This window comes from Choloepus didactylus, chromosome 6, assembly GCF_015220235.1.
Source record: "Choloepus didactylus isolate mChoDid1 chromosome 6, mChoDid1.pri, whole genome shotgun sequence".
Taxonomy (NCBI): Eukaryota; Metazoa; Chordata; class Mammalia; order Pilosa; family Megalonychidae; genus Choloepus; species Choloepus didactylus.
In genome coordinates, this window is record NC_051312.1 from 14549251 (window position 1) to 14568886 (window position 19636).

Consider the following 19636-nt stretch of genomic DNA (forward strand, 5'->3'; position numbering starts at 1 on the left):
GGCGCATCTCCCTGGAGCTCAAGTCTACCAGATGAAGGGGGATGGAGGGCAGTAAATTTTATATTAAACTAGGGATGTATTTCTGGAGTAGAAAGTGAGAGGAAAGGTTTGAGAAGCTGAGTTCCGTCTAGCCTCTTCCCGTTAGGCAATGTTTATTGAGCTGGACGCTCTATCTCACAATCTCAGGAGACAGCTCCTGTTAACTCCAGGTTTTACAGGAACGGGGAGGTTAAGTCACTCACCCAAAGTGTCATGGCTGGACTGACCGAGTCCACACTCTAACCTCTTAAACCTTGATGGCAAGTGAAAGCACACCCCATGACTTACCCAAGGACCCCATCTCTACCCTTCTAATCTGGCACTACCCAAAGTGTCTGTAAGGTGGAAAAGCAGGGGGGTACCACAGTCAAATCTCTGGGAAACCCTGGGCTAATCAAAGTCCAGCCGCAGCCCTGAGGACCGCACACCCAGCTTTGCCTCGCTAATCTGACCACAGCATCTGAGCCCTGAGCAGGCCTGGCACTTAGTGGGATGCCCAAGATCTTTGCAGCACTTGCCTCCCGACTGCACAGAGGCTGGGAAGGGCAGCCCTCACTCAAATTGCAGACTACAGGGGTAACTGGCATCTCTCCCAGGCACCATGACCTCATCTACTTATCCTCCACCTGCTGTGGACTTGAGGGCTGGGACACTGGATTTCAGCTCTGCATCCCAGGGACTGGCAGGGCTGGAAGCACATGGGGGTTGGGGGTTGGGTGAAACCTTACTGCAGAAGCTGGATGAGAAACTCTCTTCAGATCTTGGTCCAGTGCTTCTTGGGCCACCCCCGAGCTGGGCTGGGTAGCTCCCGGTGGGCTCCCAGCTGCAGCTGACCGAACAGGCAGCCCGCCCTGTGTTCCCTGCTTTGTTACTTCACAGCACTTGTCGCCATCTGACACACAACGTATTTTACTTGTTTATTGTCTGTTGTTCCCCCTCAGAATGAAAGCTCCTTAAGGGCGGGGACTTTTGTCTGTGGCCTGTATTCCCTGGTACCTGGAGAATTGTGCCTGTATACAGCAGGTATTCAATAAATATTTTTCTTGTTGCCTGGAATGGGTGTTGAGTTAATGAGATCTTTGGGGCTGCTGGAGAAGCTGGTACAGAAAGAGGATGATGGAGGGAAACCCTGTTCCCTGCATCCTCCCCATTTTACACTTGGAAGGGGGGGCGGATTCAGCTCACTGGGTGACAGGGTCAGCGGGGTGCAGAGGTACCCCAAGCAGCCTGGGTTGGACCTGGGACGCTGAAACAGGACATTTGGGGAGTCACCTTTGTCACCAGCTCACTGAGGAACTGGAGGAATTTACAGTTCTTGATCTGAAGGCACTTGGAGAAGGAGCCGGAAGGAGACAGGGAAGAGCTGACCCTCTTCCTGCCACTGGTCTCTGCCAGGCCCCCAGGTCCCCTCCAGGCCTCTGTCCCAGAAAGACTTGCCCAAGACCCCCCAAAGGCTCGGGAGCCCCATCGGGGATGGGGTGGGGTGAGGGAGTCCCTTGTTTAGGAGCCCAGGAATTGGAGTGCTGGACCCAGCAAGGCGTCTGACCACAGGCATGAGGGGTGCCATGTCTGACGTGGTGGCTGGCTGTGGAAGATCTCGGGGCTGTCCTGAACTCAGATCTTGGCTGCTGGCCTCTGGGGCGGCTGCTTCTGCAGCAGGGCCAAGGTGTCCCGCTTCTCGATGGAGCGCAGCTGCTTCTTCTTTGCCCGCTTGAGCTTGGTGGGGTTTCGGATCTGGGGGTGGTGTGAGGGAAGGGCATTCGAGTGGCTGGAGCCTCCGTCCCCATTCTCCGGGGAGAGGGAGGCCACCCCCGCAGAGGCCTGGGATCCCAGCCTAGGAGCAGGGGCGAGAGGCAGGGGAGCCGAGGCTTGTGGGACGCGCCGTCCAGCCTGGCTGGGGTTCTGACCCCCGAGGAGGGCAGGGAGGAGGACAAGGACACTCACCACTTGGACAATCTCTGCCTTCCGCTCATTCTCCAGGCGGCGCTTCAGGTTCTCAGCCCGGCGCTGTTTCTTCTCCTGGAGCAGGCCGCGGGGAGGAGGGGAATTTGAGTCAGGGAGCTGAGGCAGCTCTAACCTCTCAAGCCCGGAGGAGTGAGGGCTGACCCAGTTCCCAGGAAAGGAGGGGAAAAGGCTCTCTGACCCTAGCTCCGGATTGTTCCTGGTGAGTGGGAGCAGAGGCTGCAGGAACCTCTGGGGAGGGTCAGTAGGAATAATCCCTGTGCCCATGGGACCGGCGCTCAGAGGCTCCCTGTGGTGGAAAGTTCCTGACTCCACTCGCGAAGGGGGGTGTTTGGCCAGGCAGCTGAGGACCTGGACTTGTTCGGGGTGGGTGGCTAGACAGGGTGCTCTCACCCATAAACTCCTGCACGTGCAGACCGTAGCCCCTCCCAGCCATGGCCAGCGAAGGCAGCGTGGGCTGGCCCTTTCCCTCCTTCCCTCCCACCCGGCAGCCCGCTCGGAGTCTCCCTATCTCCTCTGCAGTCCACATGCCCCTAGGATGCCAGGCCAGGGGTGAGAGCTGCAGCTGCACGACGTCTTCCCAGGGCACGGGGCTGGGGAGGGCTAGAGGCTGCAGAAAGACGACCCCAGAGCTATCTGGCCTCGCTTCAAATCCTGGCTCTGCTACTTCGTGACTGAGTGAACTTGACCAAATTGTTTAACCTCTCTGTACCTCCAGTCCCACATCTTTAAGATGAGGACAATCAAGGCTCATCTTATCTCCTAAGACTGTTTGGAAGAATGAATGAATGGATACACGCAGGGGCCTTGAAAGAGTAACCAGCCCCCTGGGAATCCTCGGAAACTGAATCTGGACAGAGGAGTCCGTCCCGGGAGCGGGCAGTCCAGTGCTTTCTGCTGTCCCCGGGCAGGCTGTGCGCTGGCCTCAGGAGGGGGCAGGGCAGGGTGGAGCCGAGGCTCTGAGGCTGCCACGTGGTCAGGGGCCTCCCTGAGCTTTGCAAGCAGCGGGGGCCTGCTCCCCCCACCTCCCTGAGAAAGGAGAAGTAACACTTGGGCCCGCAGGTTCAGGGGAAGGTCTGCACAGAGGGCTGGGCAGGGACACCTCGGGGAGGATGGTGAGATGAAGGCTCTGCCTTGCTCAAGAGGGAGCCGGGGCCACACAGGACGTGAGATAAGGCTCGGCACACGGCAGTAGCCACCCAATACAGACCTCAGCCACAGGCCAGGCAGGGGCAGCTCAAAGCAGGGGACAGAGGACTGAGTCCTTACAGGCAAGGCCGGGACCACCGGCTAGGGAGACTCCTTGTGGAATGCTCCCCCTGCACCCCTGTAATCAAAAAGATGAACTATCATCCCCCGAGAATCCTGGTCCTGGGGGACAGAGATGCCAACACTACTGCCCCCCTCCGTGGGCGCCTGTTGAGTGCCCTCTTTTCTCCCCCCGATGTGGGTGAAGCTGCGTCCCTAGCAGGGGTGTGGACCTCTAGTGGGGCATTTTTGGCCTTCGGAGGGGCACCAGGGGAGAGAACTGGGGGGAGATACAGGGCCATGACATTGCTGATGCTGGGGAGCCACTTCTTGGAGAATGACGGCAACAACCCTGGTGGGGAAGCTTTCCAATCTGCAGACCTTTCCCGCCTGAGTGGGTCTCAGGGGTGGGGCCCCAGCCCCAACTGGCTGAGTGCCCCCAACACCAGCAAGGACCACCTGGTGTTTTTCCCCAGGGATCCCCACTCTGGGGATGTGAGGGCCTGGCGGGCAGGTCCCCCATCCCACTCCTGGGCCTTGGCCCTGTCCTCATGATTCCTGAGGACCCCCATGCTTCCCTGTGTGCCTCACTGGGCTTTGCAACCCCGGGGTCTCAGGCTGCAAGTCTACTTTGGGTCAGGTTCCCAGCTCACAGAGCCCTGGGGCTGTTGGGTGTGAGGATGTCTCTTGGCCAAGCCCGTCCCCTCCTGGGCACATCTTTGAGCTCCCTCCTGTCCCCTGAGGCCTGTTGAGAGCAGACCCCAGCTCAGCCAGCCGAGCTCCAGCCTCAGCCGGGCTGGCTGGCCCCCTCACCTGTCGGCGCTTCTCCTTCTCCTCCTCCAGGTGCCGGGCAAAGTCCTTGGCCAGCTTCCTCTCCTGTCGCTCCTTCATCTTCCGCTGCCAGGATGTGCGCAGGGGCTTGTCCTGAACCATCTGGGAGAACCTGCAAGAGGGAGAGAGCAGGCTGCTTGTGGGGCCTGCAGGGTGCTGCCATGTCCTCTCTGCTCTAGCTCTGGGTTCTGGGCCTTCTTCCCTGGGACTCAGTCAGAATCACCTCCCCCAGAGGTCTGCTTGCCTGACAGTCAACCCCAACACTCCGGGGGTGGCAAGTCAGGGCAGGAGAGGACCTTGATCATGAAGCGACCAATTCTCAAGCCCCGGTCATGGGACCCCGAGGTAGGGATATTGTTTTTTCCACCTCAGAGGAGCAAACCAAGGCTCAGAGAGGTCAAATAACTCAGCCAAGGGCACGCCGATGCTGAGCAGCAGTCACAACTTGAACCCACGCCTGTGACCCCTGAACCCAGGCCACACAGCCTCTGCCAAAGAGCTCCGGGGCTTTCACCGACTGCAGTAGGGCCTGGGCATCAAAGCCCCTGGAGGTGGGGCGCACCATCCCTACAGGACAGCTGCTTCATTTCCAAACAGCAGAAATGGTTTGAATTCTCTGTGATGATTCAGAATCTGTTTCCCCAGTGGGGGAAACATGAAAATGGAGTGAGCACTGGAGGCCATCAGGGAAGGCCTGATTTTCCTAGGAGTGACCGTGAAGTCGTAGCCATAGAAGTGTGGTCATCTCCATGCGATGCACAGTGCAAGGATTCGTGGGTGAAATGATATGTCCAGGATGTGGGTTAAAATACTCCAGGAAGGCACAGAAGATGGCAGACTGGTGAGCTGTATGTTTTAGTTACTCCTCCAGGAAAGTAGGTAGAAAGCCAGGAACTGCGTGGACTGGACACCACAGAGCAATCTGACTTTGGGCATACTTCATACAACACTCATGAAAACGTGGAACTGCTGAGATCAGCGAAATCTGTAAGTTTTTGCGGCCAGGGGACCCGCGCCCCTCCCTGCCAGGCTCAGTCCCGGGGGAGGAGGGGCCGTCAGCTCCGGGAAGGAGAAGGGAGAACTGCAGTGGCAGCCCTTATCGGAAACTCATTCTGCTGATCCAAACTCCAACCATAGATAGACTGAGACCGGACACCAGAGAATCTGAGAGCAGCCAGCCCAGCAGAGAGGAGACAGGCATAGAAAAAAAACAACACGAAAAACTCCAAAATAAAAGCGGAGGATTTTTGGAGTTCTGGTGAACATAGAAAGGGGAAGGGCAGAGCTCAGGCCCTGAGGCGCATATGCAAATCCCGAAGAAAAGCTGATCTCTCTGCCCTGTGGACCTTTCCTTAATGGCCCTGGTTGCTTTGTCTCTTAGCATTTCAATAACCCATTAGATCTCTGAGGAGGGCCCTTTTTTTTTTTTAATCCTGTTTTCTTTTTCTAAAACAATTACTCTAAGAAGCCCAATATAGAAAGCTTCAGAGACCTGCAATTTGGGCAGGTCAAGTCAAGAGCAGAACTAGGAGAGCTCTGAGACAAAACGGAATAATCCAGTGGCTGAGAAAATTCACTAAACACCACAACTTCCCAAGAAAAGGGGGGTGTCCGCTCACAGCCATCATCCTGGTGGACAGGAAACACTCCTGCCCATCGCCAGGCCCATAGCCCAGAACTGCCCCAGACAACCCAGTGTGACGGAAGTGCTTCAAATAACAGGCACACACCACAAAACTGGGCGTGGACATTAGCCTTCCCTGCAACCTCAGCTGATTGTCCCAGAGTTGGGAAGGTAGAGCAGTGTGAATTAACAAAGCCCCATTCAGCCATCATTTCAGCAGACTGGGAGCCTCCCTACACAGCCCAGCAGCCCAGAACTGCCCTGGGGGACGGCACTCACCTGTGACATAGCACAGTCATCCCTCAACAGAGGACCCGGGGTGCACGGCCTGGAAGAGGGGCCCACTTGCAAGTCTCAGGAGCCATACGCCAATACCAAGGACTTGTGGGTCAGTGGCAGAGACAAACTGTGGCAGGACTGAACTGAAGGATTAGACTATTGCAGCAGCTTTAAAACTCTAGGATCACCAGGGAGATTTGATTGTTAGAGCCACCCCCCCCTCCCTGACTGCCCAGAAACACGCCCCATATACAGGGCAGGCAACACCAACTACACACGCAAGCTTGGTACACCAATTGGACCCCACAAGACTCACTCCCCCACTCACCAAAAAGGCTAAGCAGGGGAGAACTGGCTTGTGGAGAACAGGTGGCTCGTGGACGCCACCTGCTGGTTAGTTAGAGAAAGTGTACTCCACGAAGCTGTAGATCTGATAAATTAGAGATAAGGACTTCAATTGGTCTACAAATCCTAAAAGAACCCTATCAAGTTCAGCAAATGCCATGAGGCCAAAAACAACAGAAAATTATAAAGCATATGAAAAAACCAGACGATATGGATAACCCAAGCCCAAGCACCCAAATCAAAAGATCAGAAGAGACACAGCACCTAGAGCAGCTACTCAAAGAACTAAAGATGAACAATGAGACCATAGTACGGGAGACGAAATCAAGAAGACCCTAGAAGAGTATAAAGAAGACATTGCAAGACTAAATAAAAAAATGGATGATCTTATGGAAATTAAAGAAACTGTGGACCAAATTAAAAAGATTCTGGACACTCATAGTACAAGACTAGAGGAAGTTGAACAACGAATCAGTGACCTGGAAGATGACAGAATGGAAAATGAAAGCATAAAAGAAAGAATGGGGAAAAAAATTGAAAAAATCGAAATGGACCTCAGGGATATGATAGATAATATGAAACGTCCAAATATAAGACTCATTGGTGTCCCAGAAGGGGAAGAAAAGGGTAAAAGTCTAGGAAGAGTATTCAAAGAAATTGTTGGGGAAAACTTCCCAAATCTTCTAAACAACATAAATACACAAATCATAAATGCTCAGCGAACCCCAAATAGAATAAATCCAAATAAACCCATTCCGAGACATATACTGATCACACTGTCAAACACAGAAGAGAAGGAGCAAGTTCTGAAAGCAGCAAGAGAAAAGAAATTCACCATGGTTGCTAACATGACCACAGACATAGGGGACTGGTGGTTTGATGGGTTGAGCCCTCTACCATAGGTTTTACCCTTGGGAAGACGGTTGCTGCAAAGGAGAGGTTAGGCCCCCCTATGGTTGTGCCTAAGAGCCTCCTTCCGAATGCCTCTTTGTTGCTCAGATGTGGCCCTGTCTCTCTAGCTAAGCCAACTTGAAAGGTGAAATCACTGCCCTCCCCCCTACGTGGGATCAGACACCCAGGGGAGTGAATCTCCCTGGCAACGTGGAATATGACTCCCGGGGAGGAATGTAGACCTGGCATCATGGGACGGAGAACATCTTCTTGACCAAAAGGGGGATGTGAAAGGAAATGAAATAAGCTTCAGTAGCAGACAGATTCCAAAAGGAGCCGAGAGGTCACTCTGGTGGGCACTCTTACTCACAATTTAGACAACCCTTTTTAGGTTCTAAAGAATTGGGGTAGCTGGTGGTGGATACCTGAAACTATCAAACTACAACCCAGAACCCATGAATCTCGAAGACAGTTGTATAAAAATGTAGCTTATGAGGGGTGACAATGGGATTGGGAAAGCCATAAGGACCACACTCCACTTTGTCTAGTTTAGGGATGGATGAGTAGAAAAATAGGGGAAGGAAACAAACAGACAAAGGTACCCAGTGTTCTTTTTTACTTCAATTGCTCTTTTTCACTCTAATTATTATTCTTGTTATTTTTGTGTGTGTGCTAATGAAGGTGTCAGGGATTGATTTGGGTGATGAATGTACCACTATGTAATGGTACTGTAAATAATCGAAAGTACGATTTGTTTTGTATGACTGCGTGGTATGTGAATGTATCTCAATAAAATGAAGATTAAAAAAAAAAAAAGTACATGTGACAATATCCTTTCATCTTTTTGATGTATGGTTCTAAGCGGACAAATTCTGAACACGTGTGTATACAAAAAGGACTGGAAGAAATAAATGACATAAAATGAAAAAATAAAATGGATTTATCATTATAAAAAAAAAAAAAAAGGGAGGCACAATTAAATTAATGATCCAACCTTTCATGTTCAGAATTTAGCATTTAAAAAATCCATAATAAATAAAGAAGTAAAATCATAAAGAAAATAGAAATCGATGAAATAGAAAATGAATAAACTAAGTAGTATAAAATTATAGTAATTAGATTTTTATTAGCTTTTATATTTGTTTTGACTATTTTGATAGTGTCAATGATGTTTCTAAGAAATTTGTATTTATTTTTACTCTGGACACATAAAATTTTCTCACTTTCATTTGTTATAAAGTTTTACAATAAAAAAAAAAATACTCCAGGAAAAAAAGAGAAACAAAGAAAAGAAAAGAAAAAATATGGAGGGGCGAGATGAAGCTAGACCGGTAACATGTTGAGAACCACTGGAGCTGGGGATAGGAATATGGGGGCTCACCAAACTAGTCTCTCTCCTTTTCTGTATGTTTGAAAATTTCCATAATAAAAGTAAAAGCCAGGACTTCTAGTCAAGCAAGACGGCAGAGTGAGACATTCCAGGGTGTTGTTCCCTCACAAAATCTTTGAACAACTGGTAAAAACTGGCAGAGCCATCTTCCTCAGAGCTCTGGAAAAAAAGTTCTAGTGTTGCAGTAACTAGGTAAGCAGTGAATCAAGAAAAAGGCAACTTAAAAATGGTAGGAAAAACGAATCAAAAGACAAAAAAAAAAAAAAAAAAAAAAAAAAAAGCCAAAAACCAAAAACCAAAAAAAAAAACCAACCCCACAAAAATAAAAAAAGATAAATATCCCCTACACCCCAGCTGTACTCTCAGTGGGGGTCCCTGGTCCTGGTCCTGGAGGGAGCAGAGGAACCCCTATGTGCATGCATGTCTGTGTCAGTCTGTCTGGTGGCAGCCTGAAGGACTGAACCAGGACACTCAACTCTGACTTGTTGTCCCATAACTTGCCCTCCATGCAGCTAAACTAGTTCAAGAAACAATCAAATTGCAATGGCCTGGGGCAAAGGATTACTGGCTTTAAGACATACACTAAAGCATGCAGGACAAGGAGGAAAGTCTGTTCATAGGGAGAAAGGGGTCATTTGGATCTCCGTAAACCTGGGGAGTTCCTAAGGCCAGGAGCACCTGCCCAGGACAAGACACAGGTTCAGAAAACACCACAGAGGAAAATGCGCTTTTGCCTTAGGCTGTTCTTCAGGTTCACAGGGAAGAAGGCTAAGCTCCCAAGGAGAGCACCAGCCAACACAGAGCCAACCTGCAAAGACGGGGACTGGTGGTTTTTTTTGTATTTTTTTGTTTATGTTAGCTCCTGGCAGTCAAGGAAACCTCTGTCATATCACTAGCTCAATACAAACTTAAGGAACAGACATCACAAAGACTAAAATCCAGAATTAACACATTAAAATGTACAGTGTGCAAAAAAAAAAAAACAAAAAAAAAAACTATAAGGCAAACAAAGAAACAGGAAATGATGGCCCATCCAAAGGAATAAGATAAAACACCAGAAACCATCAATGATGAATACTAGACTTTGGATATACTAGGCAGAGACTTTAAAAAGTACAGGCAATACCTCAGAGATACGGTGCGTTCAGTTCCAGACCAATGCAATAAAGCTAATATCCCAAGAAAGTGAGCCACATACATTTCTGGTTTCCCAGTGCATATAAAAGTTATATTTAAACTATACTGTAGTCTATTGAGTGTATAATGGCACTATGTCTTTAAAATAACATAAATCACTAGCTTGATACAAACTTAAGGAACAGACATCACAAAGACTAAAATCCAGAATTAACACATTAAAATATTAAAATGTTTTAAATTAACTAAAAAATACTTTATTGCTAAAAAAATGCTAACCATCATCTCAACTTTCAGCAAGTCGTAATCTTTTTGCTGGTGGAGGGTTCTGCCTTGACGTTGATGGCTGCTGACTGATCAGGGTAGTAGTTGCTGAAGGTTGGGGTGGCTGTGGTAATTTCTTAAAATAAGACAACAATGAAGTCTGCCACATCAATTAACTCTTTCATGAAAGATTTCTCTGTAGCATGTAATGTTGATAGAACTTACCCACAGTAAAACTTTTTTCAAGATTGGAGTCAATCCTTTCAAACCCTGCTGCTGCTTTATCAATTAAGATTATGTAATATCCTAAATCCTTTGTTGTCCTTATCTATTATTATGATGAGATTGCTGCAATTCAGTCACATCTTCAGGTTCCATTTCCAATTCTAGTTCTCTTGCTGTTTCCACCACATCTGCAGTTAGTTCCTCCACTGAAGTCTTGAACCCCTCAAAGTCAGCCATGAAGGTTAGAATCAACTTCTTCCAAACTCCTGTTAACACGAATGTTCTTAATGGCATCTATCGTGAATCCCTTCCAGGTTTTCAATTCACTTTGCCCAGCTCCATTAGAGGAATCACTAACTATGGCAGCTGAATCCCTAGGCTGCAGAATGGATGTTGTGTTAGCAGCCATGAAAACAACATTAATCTCACTGTACATCTCTATCAGAGCTCTTGGGTGACCAGATACATTGTCAATGAGCAGTAATACTTTGAAAGGAACCTTTTTTTCTGAGCATTAGTCTCAACAGTGGGCTTAAAATATTCAGTAGGCCATGTTGTGAACAAATGTGCTATCATCTAGGCTTTGTTTTTCCATTTGTAGAGCACAGGCAGAGTAGATCTGGCATAATGCTTAAGGGCTGTGGGATTTTTGGAATGGTAAATGAGCACTGGCTTCTACTTGAAGTTATCTGCTGTATTAGACCCTAACAAGAGAGTCAGCCTGTCCTTTGAAGCTTTGTAGCCAGGCATCTACTTCACCTCTCTAGCTATGAAAGTCCTAAATGGCATCTTCTTCCAAAATAAGGCTGTTTCATCTATATTGAAAATCTGTTTAGTGTAGCCATCTCCCTCAATGATCTTAGCTAGCTCTTCTGGATAACTTGCTGCAGCTTGTACATCAGCACTTGCCGCTTCACTTTCTACTTTTATGTTATGGACATGGCTTCTTTCCTTAAGCCTTATGAACCAACCTCTGCTAGCTTCAAACTTTTCTTCTGCAGCTTCCTCACCTGTCTCAGCCTTCAAAGAATTGACAAGAGTTTGGGCCTTGCTCTGGATTAGGCTTTGGTTTAAGAGAATGTTGTGGGCAGTCTGATCTTCTATCCAGACCACTAAAACTTTCTCCACATCAGCAATAAGGTTGTTTCACTTTGTCAATTGTGTGTTCATTGGAGTAGCATTTTTCCTTTCCTTCAAGAACTCTGCATTCAAACTTGGCTGTTTGGTGCAAGAGCCCAGCTTTTGGACTATCTTAGCTTTCAACATGCCTTCCTCACTAAGCTTAATGATTTCTAGCTTTTGATGTATGCCTCTTCCTTTCACTTGAAAACTCAGAGGCCATTGCAGGGTTATTAACTGGCCTAATTTCAATTGTTGTGTCTCAGGGAACAGGGAGGCCCAAGGAAGATGGGGGAATGGCCAGTCAGTGGAGCAGTCAGAACACATACAACATTTATCGATTAAATTCATCTTGTATGGGCACAGTTCATGGTGCCCTGAAACAATTACAATAGTAACATCAAAAATCACTGATCAGTTTAACAGGTATAATAATGAAAAAGTTTGGAATATTGCAAGAATTGCCATATGTGATACTGAGACACAAAGTGAGCACATTCTGTTGGAAACGGTGCTGACTGCCTTGTTCAATGCAGGGTTGCCACAAATCTTCAATTTGTAAGAAATGCAGTATCTGTGAAGTACAAGAAAGCGAAGCACAATAAAAAGAGGTATGCCTGTAGTCTTAAATATGTTCAAAGAACTAAAGGAAAACAAAGAAACAAAGAATGAAAGGATATCAAGATAATACTATATGAACAAAATCAGGATTTCAATAAAGAGAAATTATAAAAATGAGTTGAAGACCCAATAAATAAAATAGAAAAATTCCCTAGGGGTGTTCAACAGAAGATGTGAGCTGGTAGAAGAAAGAATCAGTGATCTCGAAGATAAAAGAGTTGAAATTATTCAGCCTGAGAACCAGAAAATAAAAAAGAACGAAGAAAAGTGAAAAGAGCTTAAGATACCTGTGGGACAAAAATCAAATGCACTAAAACACATTATGGGAGTCCCAGAAGGAGAAGAGAGAAACAGGCAGAAGGAATAGCTGAAGAAATAATGGCTGAAAACTTTCCAAATTTAAAGAAAGACATGAATATACACATCTAAGAAGCCCAACCAACTCCAAGTAGGATAAACTTGAAGAGATGCATGCCTAGACACATTATAACCAAACTGTTGAATGCAAAAGACAAAGAGAATCCCCAAAGACCTAAATATATGAAATAAAATGGTAAAACTCCTAGAAGAAAACATAGGGGAACATCTTCAGCACCTTGTGTTAGGCAATGGATTCTTCAAGACTTCACACCAAAGCGAGAGCAACAAAGGAAAATAGATAAATGGGACTTCATCAAAATTAAAAACTTTTGTGCATTAAAGAATACTAAAGAAAGTGAAAAGACAACCTACAGAATGAGAGAAAATACATGGGCTTAATATCCACAGTATACAAAGAACTCCTACAACTTAACAAAAAGACATTTTAAAAAAATGGACTTGAATAGACATTTCTGCAAAGAAATGGCCAATAAGCACATGAAAAGATGCTCAACATCATTAGCTATTAGAGAAATGCAAATCAAAACCACAGTGAGACACCATGTCACAAACATTAGAATGGCTATTGAAAAAGCAGAAAATAACAAGGGCTGGAGAAGATATGGGAAAATGTGAACACTCATCCATTGTTGGTGGGAATGTAAAAGTGCAGCCCCTGTGGAAAAGTCTGGCAGTTTTTCACAGTTAAGTATAGAATCACTATATGACCTGGCAATTCCACCTCTAGGTATATACCCAAAAGCATCGAAAGCAGGGACTTGAACAGATATTTGCACACCAATGTTTGTAGCAGCATTATTCACAACAGCCAAAAGGTGGATGCAGACCATGTGTCCATTAAATAACGAACAGATAAACAAAATGTGGTACTTACATAAAATAGAATATTATTCAGCTGCAAAAAGGAATGAAGATGAGGCTGATACATTGTACAACATAGATAAACTTGAAGACATCATGTGGAGTGAAATAAACCAGACACAAAAGGACAAATACTATATAATCTCACTTACATGAAATTAGAATATGCAAATTCAATGTCAGAAATTAGAGTTCAGGTTGCCAGGGGGCAGGGGTGGGGTGGAGGGATGGTACTTAACGTTTAATTGGTACAGAGTTTCTGTTCGGGGTGGTGGGTTCGTTTTGGTAATGGATGGTGTTGGCGGCAGTGCAACATTGTGACTGTAATTAACACCACTGAACTGTAAAGAAAGTGGTTTGAATGGGAAATTTTATGTTGTATGTATGTTACCACAATACAAGTAAAAATAAAAAAAGTAAAAATAAAACAAAATTAAACACTGTCTTGGATGGCCTCCACCTCCTGGTCTTCATTCTTTCTTTTCTGGCCTGTAGTGAGCAACTCTTTGAAGCCTGTTTGGGGGTCCTGTGAGCCTTCTTTTCTACTATTTAACTCCCCAGGTCTCTTCAGCAGCTCACACTGGCCTTTCTACTCTCCCCACCAATTTCATTACTTTGGAAGGAGCTCCTGTTGATGCATACCCACAAGGCAGCAGGCTCTGCCCCAGCTTCTGAAAGCCTGCTGCAGGCCTGGGGTTCTGGCTGGAGGAAGGCACACATAGCCCCGTCATGACCCCAAGGGTTCTGCCCCTCCCCACTGCACCCCTCCAGTGAGACCCCCATCCCCTCACCAAGGGCCTGCTCCTAAATACCTTGCTTCCTGACCACAAAAGAAGGGGGCTGCAACACAGATGTCTTCCCTATTCTTAAAGCTTGGCTTCTCAAACTGGGGTCTAGAAACCCCGAAGGGTCAAGGTCGTTGGGGACTGGAGCCACAAAGAGCTCCAGGACAAAATGCTCCCCTTTCCTAGAGCAATGCCGTCAAACAGAACTTTCTGTGATGATGGAAATGTTCGGCATCTACGCAGTCCAATATGGTAACCAGCCATCGGAAGCTACTGCACACTTGAAGTGTGCCAATGTGACAGAGGAAGTGAATTTTAAATTTTATACAATTGGAATGAATTTAAATGTAAATAGTCACATGTGGCTGACGGCTAGGTTGTTGGGGCAGTGCAGTTCTAGAGCATGGGTATTACTTGGAGACTTGAAGGAACACAGGCCTGGGTTCCACATCTCGAATCTACCACTCTCACCCTGTGTGACCCCAGGCAAGGGGGCCTCTCGGAGTCTTACATACCACCCTGTGTTAAATGGAGATGAGACCCACTCCAGTCCCAAAGGGTGGTGTGAGGGCTGATAGAGACAGGGCTTGAGAAGTACTTGGCACAGTACTCAGCACACAGTAGGTGCTCAGTAAACACCAGTGCTCAGAGAAGCAGGAAGCAACCCAAGGAGCGGGCACTAACGAGAAGGTAGCATGTGGCTCGAGCATGGAAAGTGGAGGCTGCAGCCAGGTCTTCCCCTCTCAGACACCTTCCTGGCTGTGGCCGCCTCCCGCCCTGCTGCATTTCCAGGAGCAGGTGCTGCCTCCACTCATCTCTTAAACCTCAGCCACCCATCTCTGAGCCTACTCAGCACCCACTAAAGCAGCTTCCGCAAAGATCTCAAACATCAATTCACAGGCCCCTCAAGATCGGCCTGTGGCATGGGGAAGGTGTTAGATTCTGCCAACAGCCTCCTCATTGACCTCCCTGCTTTCACCCCTGTGCCGCTATGGTCTATTCTTGGCAGACCACACTGATCCTTTGGAAAGTGAGATCATTGCTACTCCTTTGCTCAATGCCCTCTGTGGCTTCCGACCTCATTCAGGGAAGCCAGCATCCCTGCAAGGGCCCATGAGGCCCTGTGTGATCTGCTATCCCTTCTTCTCCTCTTTCTTCTACTCCACTCCAGCCATGAGGCCTCTAGGCTGTTTCTCAAATGCACAAGCATTGCTCCTGCCTCAGGGCCTCCGAACATTCTGTTCTCCTTGCCCGGATACTCTTTCCCCCATATAAGCCTTGGTTTCCCCTCTGACTTCATTCAGGCCTCTGCCCAAACGTCCCTTTATCAGCAAGGCCATCTCTGATCTTTGTAGCAATGCCCTGCTCCTCCCTGCTATGTTTTGGCCCCCATTCTGGTTTGTTATTTTTTTATAGTCTTTCTTACCACCTTACATATTATATATTTACTTTTCTTTAATAAAATCTGTTTTCCACAAATAGAATATATGCTCTAGGAGAGAAGAGGCTTTGTTTTGTTTATAGCTGTGTCTGTCCCTTGATTCTAGATTAGCACAACAGAAGTTGGTTGAATGGGTCAACTACGTTCTGTCCTCATTCATCTATTTGTTCAACCAAATGCTACCATGTGCTGGGCTTTGGGGTCTGGCCAGGACAGATGAGACCCCACTCTCATGGAACCTCTGGTCTAGAGGGTAAGACAGGCAGTTGACAAAACTCACACAAGTAAACAAGCATTTGTGAAAATGGGTATGTTACAAAAGGGAAGTACAAGGTACAGTGACAATGTATAGCACAGGACTTAAGCCTGGTTGGACTGGACAACTGAGGGGCTGACATTTGAACTGAGCCCTGAGGGATGAGAAAAGATTGGCCAGGGCAAGAGCCTTTCAAGCAGAGGGCACGGCATGAGTGATGGTCCTGAGCACAGTCTACTGGAGGAACACAGGGGTGGAGGGGTCAGAGTGGAAGAATCTAGAGATGGAAGAGGGGAGGAGAGTGGAGCTGCGGTGCTCAGGCGCCTTAAGGAGGAGTCCGGAGTGCATGCTCTGAGCAAGTCAGGAGGGTTTTCATCTGGGGTGGGGGAGCAGAGACAATACCCTCTTTCCCTTGTCTCTTGGTCCAGTGATCTGAGCCCTCATCCCCTGTTCTGGCTACTGCTCCTTGGTTTCTTCTGCAGACCCCTCCCTTCTCCCCAGCTGTACACGGGTCCATCCTTGTCTTGCTCAGTGATCTCATTTCTCAGCCAGATTTCCCCACTGTGCCTATAGCCTGAGCACGAGGCCCCCAGGCTCCCACATCCAACATGCTCATCACCCTCTCCTGCCTAAGCCAACCTCCTAGCCTGTTCTGTGTAGCCATTGGTGGCCTGCCATTCTCCCTGTGACCTGCTTGGAGTGCTGGAGCAAGGTGGAGCGGCAGTGCTACCATCTGCTTCTCCAACTTCCTCAGTCACTACAGCTTCCAAATCTCTCTCCAAATGAGGTGACTGGCAGCAAATTATTCCCTAAGCCTGTTTCTCCTCTGTTTAATGAGGGAAAATAATACCTATTGCCTAGGGTTGTGAGAGCTCAACATAATGATGCCTGCACAGGGCCTCACACAAAGCTCACCTAGTGTTTACTGAGCAGTTACTAGGCCCATGGCACAAAAAGACATGGAAGATCTCATGCCTGTCCTTAAGGAGGTTGAAATCTAAGTCAAGATGGATCCCAGGGAATGAGAAAAGGGATTTCATGTGCAGGCTTTAGGATCAGATCTGTGCTCGGGTCTTGCTTCTTCCACTCATTTAGCCTCCCTGAGCCTCGGTTTTCTCATATGTAAAATGGGAAAGAAAATAATACCTGTATCATAGGACTGAGTGTAGATTAAACACCCCAATGCATGCCATTCCCTCTGCAAAATTCTCCCCCTAGTCGATCTCTGCACCATGTCCTACATTGTCCATGCTCAATAGTCATTTTTATCATGAAAACAAAAACTGTAACAGGTAACAGTGGGTGAAGACCTTAATGCTTTTGGAAACCAACTGGCTAGTTTACTTGCTTCTGCTTCCCTCACCAGAAGGAGGGCAGACAATGGTAAATGTCTGTTGAATGAACCCACATAAGAGGTGCTATGGGAGAGGTTCACGGAGCCCCCAAGGAAGACAGGCATTATAGAAATGACCTCCCCATGCTTCCTCTCACACTCCCGGGATCCCAGGGAATTTGACCACATTCTGATTATCATCACCTGTCTGTGTAACACCCCCACTCTTATGAGTTCTCTCCAACCCTGGGGCTGTCGCCTCCTCCTAAAGGCCAGGCTGCACCAGGGCAAAGGCCGGACCCCAATACTACAGAGGACGCCACACCTGCCCATGCTATTTCCCCACTTCACCTCTTCTTGGAGCGATCCTTCCACACTCGCCCCGACTTAGGTTTCCCCTTTGGGATCATGGGAACCTCCTCCTCCTCCTTCTTCAGCTTCTTGGACGCTGGGGCCTGGGCTGAAGAACCTCCTCGCTTCTTTGCCCCGAGGTCGCCTGCCACGGCCTTCCCGAATGGAAATGGCTTGCTGGACTCGGGCTGACCACGGGGGGATTCGGGTGACTCAGGTGTCAGTTCCTGTGGTGGCCGCGAGGGCTCCGGACCTGGCGCTTGATGAGCGGGGTAAGGCTCTGGTGATCCTGGACCCGGCTGCAGCTGATGTCCGGGGGTCTCCGGGACTAGCTCTTCTTTACTCTGGGCCAGCTCAGGGTCCGGTTCTCCCTGGTCCTGGGAGAACTCTAGTGACTCCCGACTTGGCTTTAGCTGACTAAGGGGGGATTCAGGGCTCGGTTCTGGCTGTCTTTGGGACGATCCCAGGCCGAGATCTTGCTCCAGTTGCCTTCGGGGAGACTCCAGGCCTGCACTCTGCCGGAGACTGGGTGATCCGGGGCTGGTATCCGGCAGCCGTCCGGGGGAACCCAGGCCCGGCTGCGGCACACTCGGAGGAGACCCGGGCTCCCTTGTTTCCTCTGGCTGCGACTCAAACTCCACAAGGGCCCGTCGCGCTCGTAAAACTGAAGTGGGATTCTCGAGGGATTCAGGCATTAGGCCTTCCAGACGCCGGCTGCGTCTCAGCGGCGTATCCATTGCCCAACTTGAACGTTTCCAAGTCCAAACACACGTGCAGACACCGTCGTTTCTGGGACAACCGGCGCTCTCCTATGACGTCAGGAGCCGCTGCGTCAGCACGCGGGCGCGGAATACCTGCCGCGGGGGAAGCCATATTGGTGAGGGAGGAGAGGCGGGGCTGACGGCCTGGGGAGGCGGGGCTGGGTTGGGCTGTGCTTCTCTGACGCATGCGCGACAGGCTTTATGGTCCTTTCCCGGGTAGCTAGTGCGCAGAGCAGCGAAGCGGGGAGACGCTTTCCCGGAGACAAGCGGGTGGGGAAAGGGTCCCGGGAGCCCGCAAGCAGGACTGGATGGAAACTTGATGCCTAACTCACTTCCTGCAATTGGGCAGGGGTCCTACCCTCTTTGGGCCTGTTTTCTTATTTGTAATATGGCTGACGTTGCACTAGCTTAGTGCTTCTACAATGAGCCTGTGGGAGTTCTCCTACCTGCCGGGGTGAATACTACCCGGGGAGCCTTGGAAATGGGAACTCTCTAGTCTTGAGTTACATGTTAAATATGCACACACTTGCTTGCCGTCTGGCTCACATACGTGCTTATGTATAAAGTCTTGGGCTTTCCATTTTCAACATTGTCAGAATTTATGGGTGAAATTGAGGCTCCGTAGGATGAACCACCTTTGTCCTGAGGCAGACCTGGGCCCTCGGCCACACTGTGTACCCCTGGGGATCCGCTTCTGCCCCAGTTTGACGGACATGGGTTGGATCATCTCTAAGCTCAGTTTCCCCCCAGATGGTGGTTTTGCCCCTGTGTGTTAACCCTCTTCACCATCCTTTACCACTGTCTGGCTTCCCCTATAATCACGTGCAAAGGAACTTTTGTTCACAAAGCTCTTTGGGACCCCCATCAGTGGACAGACTTTGCCTTCTGGACCTCCTCCCGCCTAGAAGAGACTTTTCGAAAGGACCCATTGTATGAGACCCGGGAGGGTCTTTGTTCCACTCGGTTCTTCTTAGGAAGAACATCTTGGAAGTGTCCCAACTGCGTCCCAGCTCTTCCCCAGCATTATTCTCGGAACTGCCTGTGGGTGGCCATCAGGGATTTCAGGGCCCCAGCCTGTCTCTGGCCTCTTTGGAAGTCATTGTTTCTCAAGCCCAGGGGTTGTGAGAGGGACTGGGAAGTTGTCCAAGGAGACTCGGGGGCAGAGGAGGCAGGAGAGGGCTGATAGCCACGGGGCCACAGTGCTGAGCCCAACCCTTGCCCCGAGTCACTCTGCTGTCCTTGGAGCAGAAGTTGGATTGTCCACTGGGACCCAGGGTGTCTGGGGATGGGACGACCGCATCACGGAGGGGGCGTGGAGGAGGAAGACTCGGACAAAGGTTCCTGGGGGATGGAAAGGTGGATTGAGGATCATTTAACACCTCTCACCCCTCGGCCAGTGCTCTACAGTGTCCAAAATGCATCCTGCTGAGTTCAGCCCAACTCCCCCTTGTGTGAAGTGATGGCACAGTTTCTGCCTGGTTTCTCCAGGTCT

General features: G+C 48.8%; 1 protein-coding gene across 1 annotated transcript; it reads right to left on the minus strand.

The window, feature by feature from the left end:
* Positions 1-943: 943 nt before the first annotated feature.
* On the minus strand, positions 944-18200 carry CCDC86 (coiled-coil domain containing 86). The gene is made up of 4 exons (XM_037841157.1): positions 17384-18200; positions 4063-4192; positions 1984-2058; positions 944-1773 (listed from the first exon to the last, which is right to left on the minus strand). Exons 1-4 carry the CDS (start codon positions 18118-18120, stop codon positions 1654-1656), a joined length of 1062 nt encoding a protein of 353 aa, XP_037697085.1. The 5' UTR covers positions 18121-18200; the 3' UTR covers positions 944-1653.
* Between the last annotated feature and the right edge of the window lie 1436 nt (positions 18201-19636).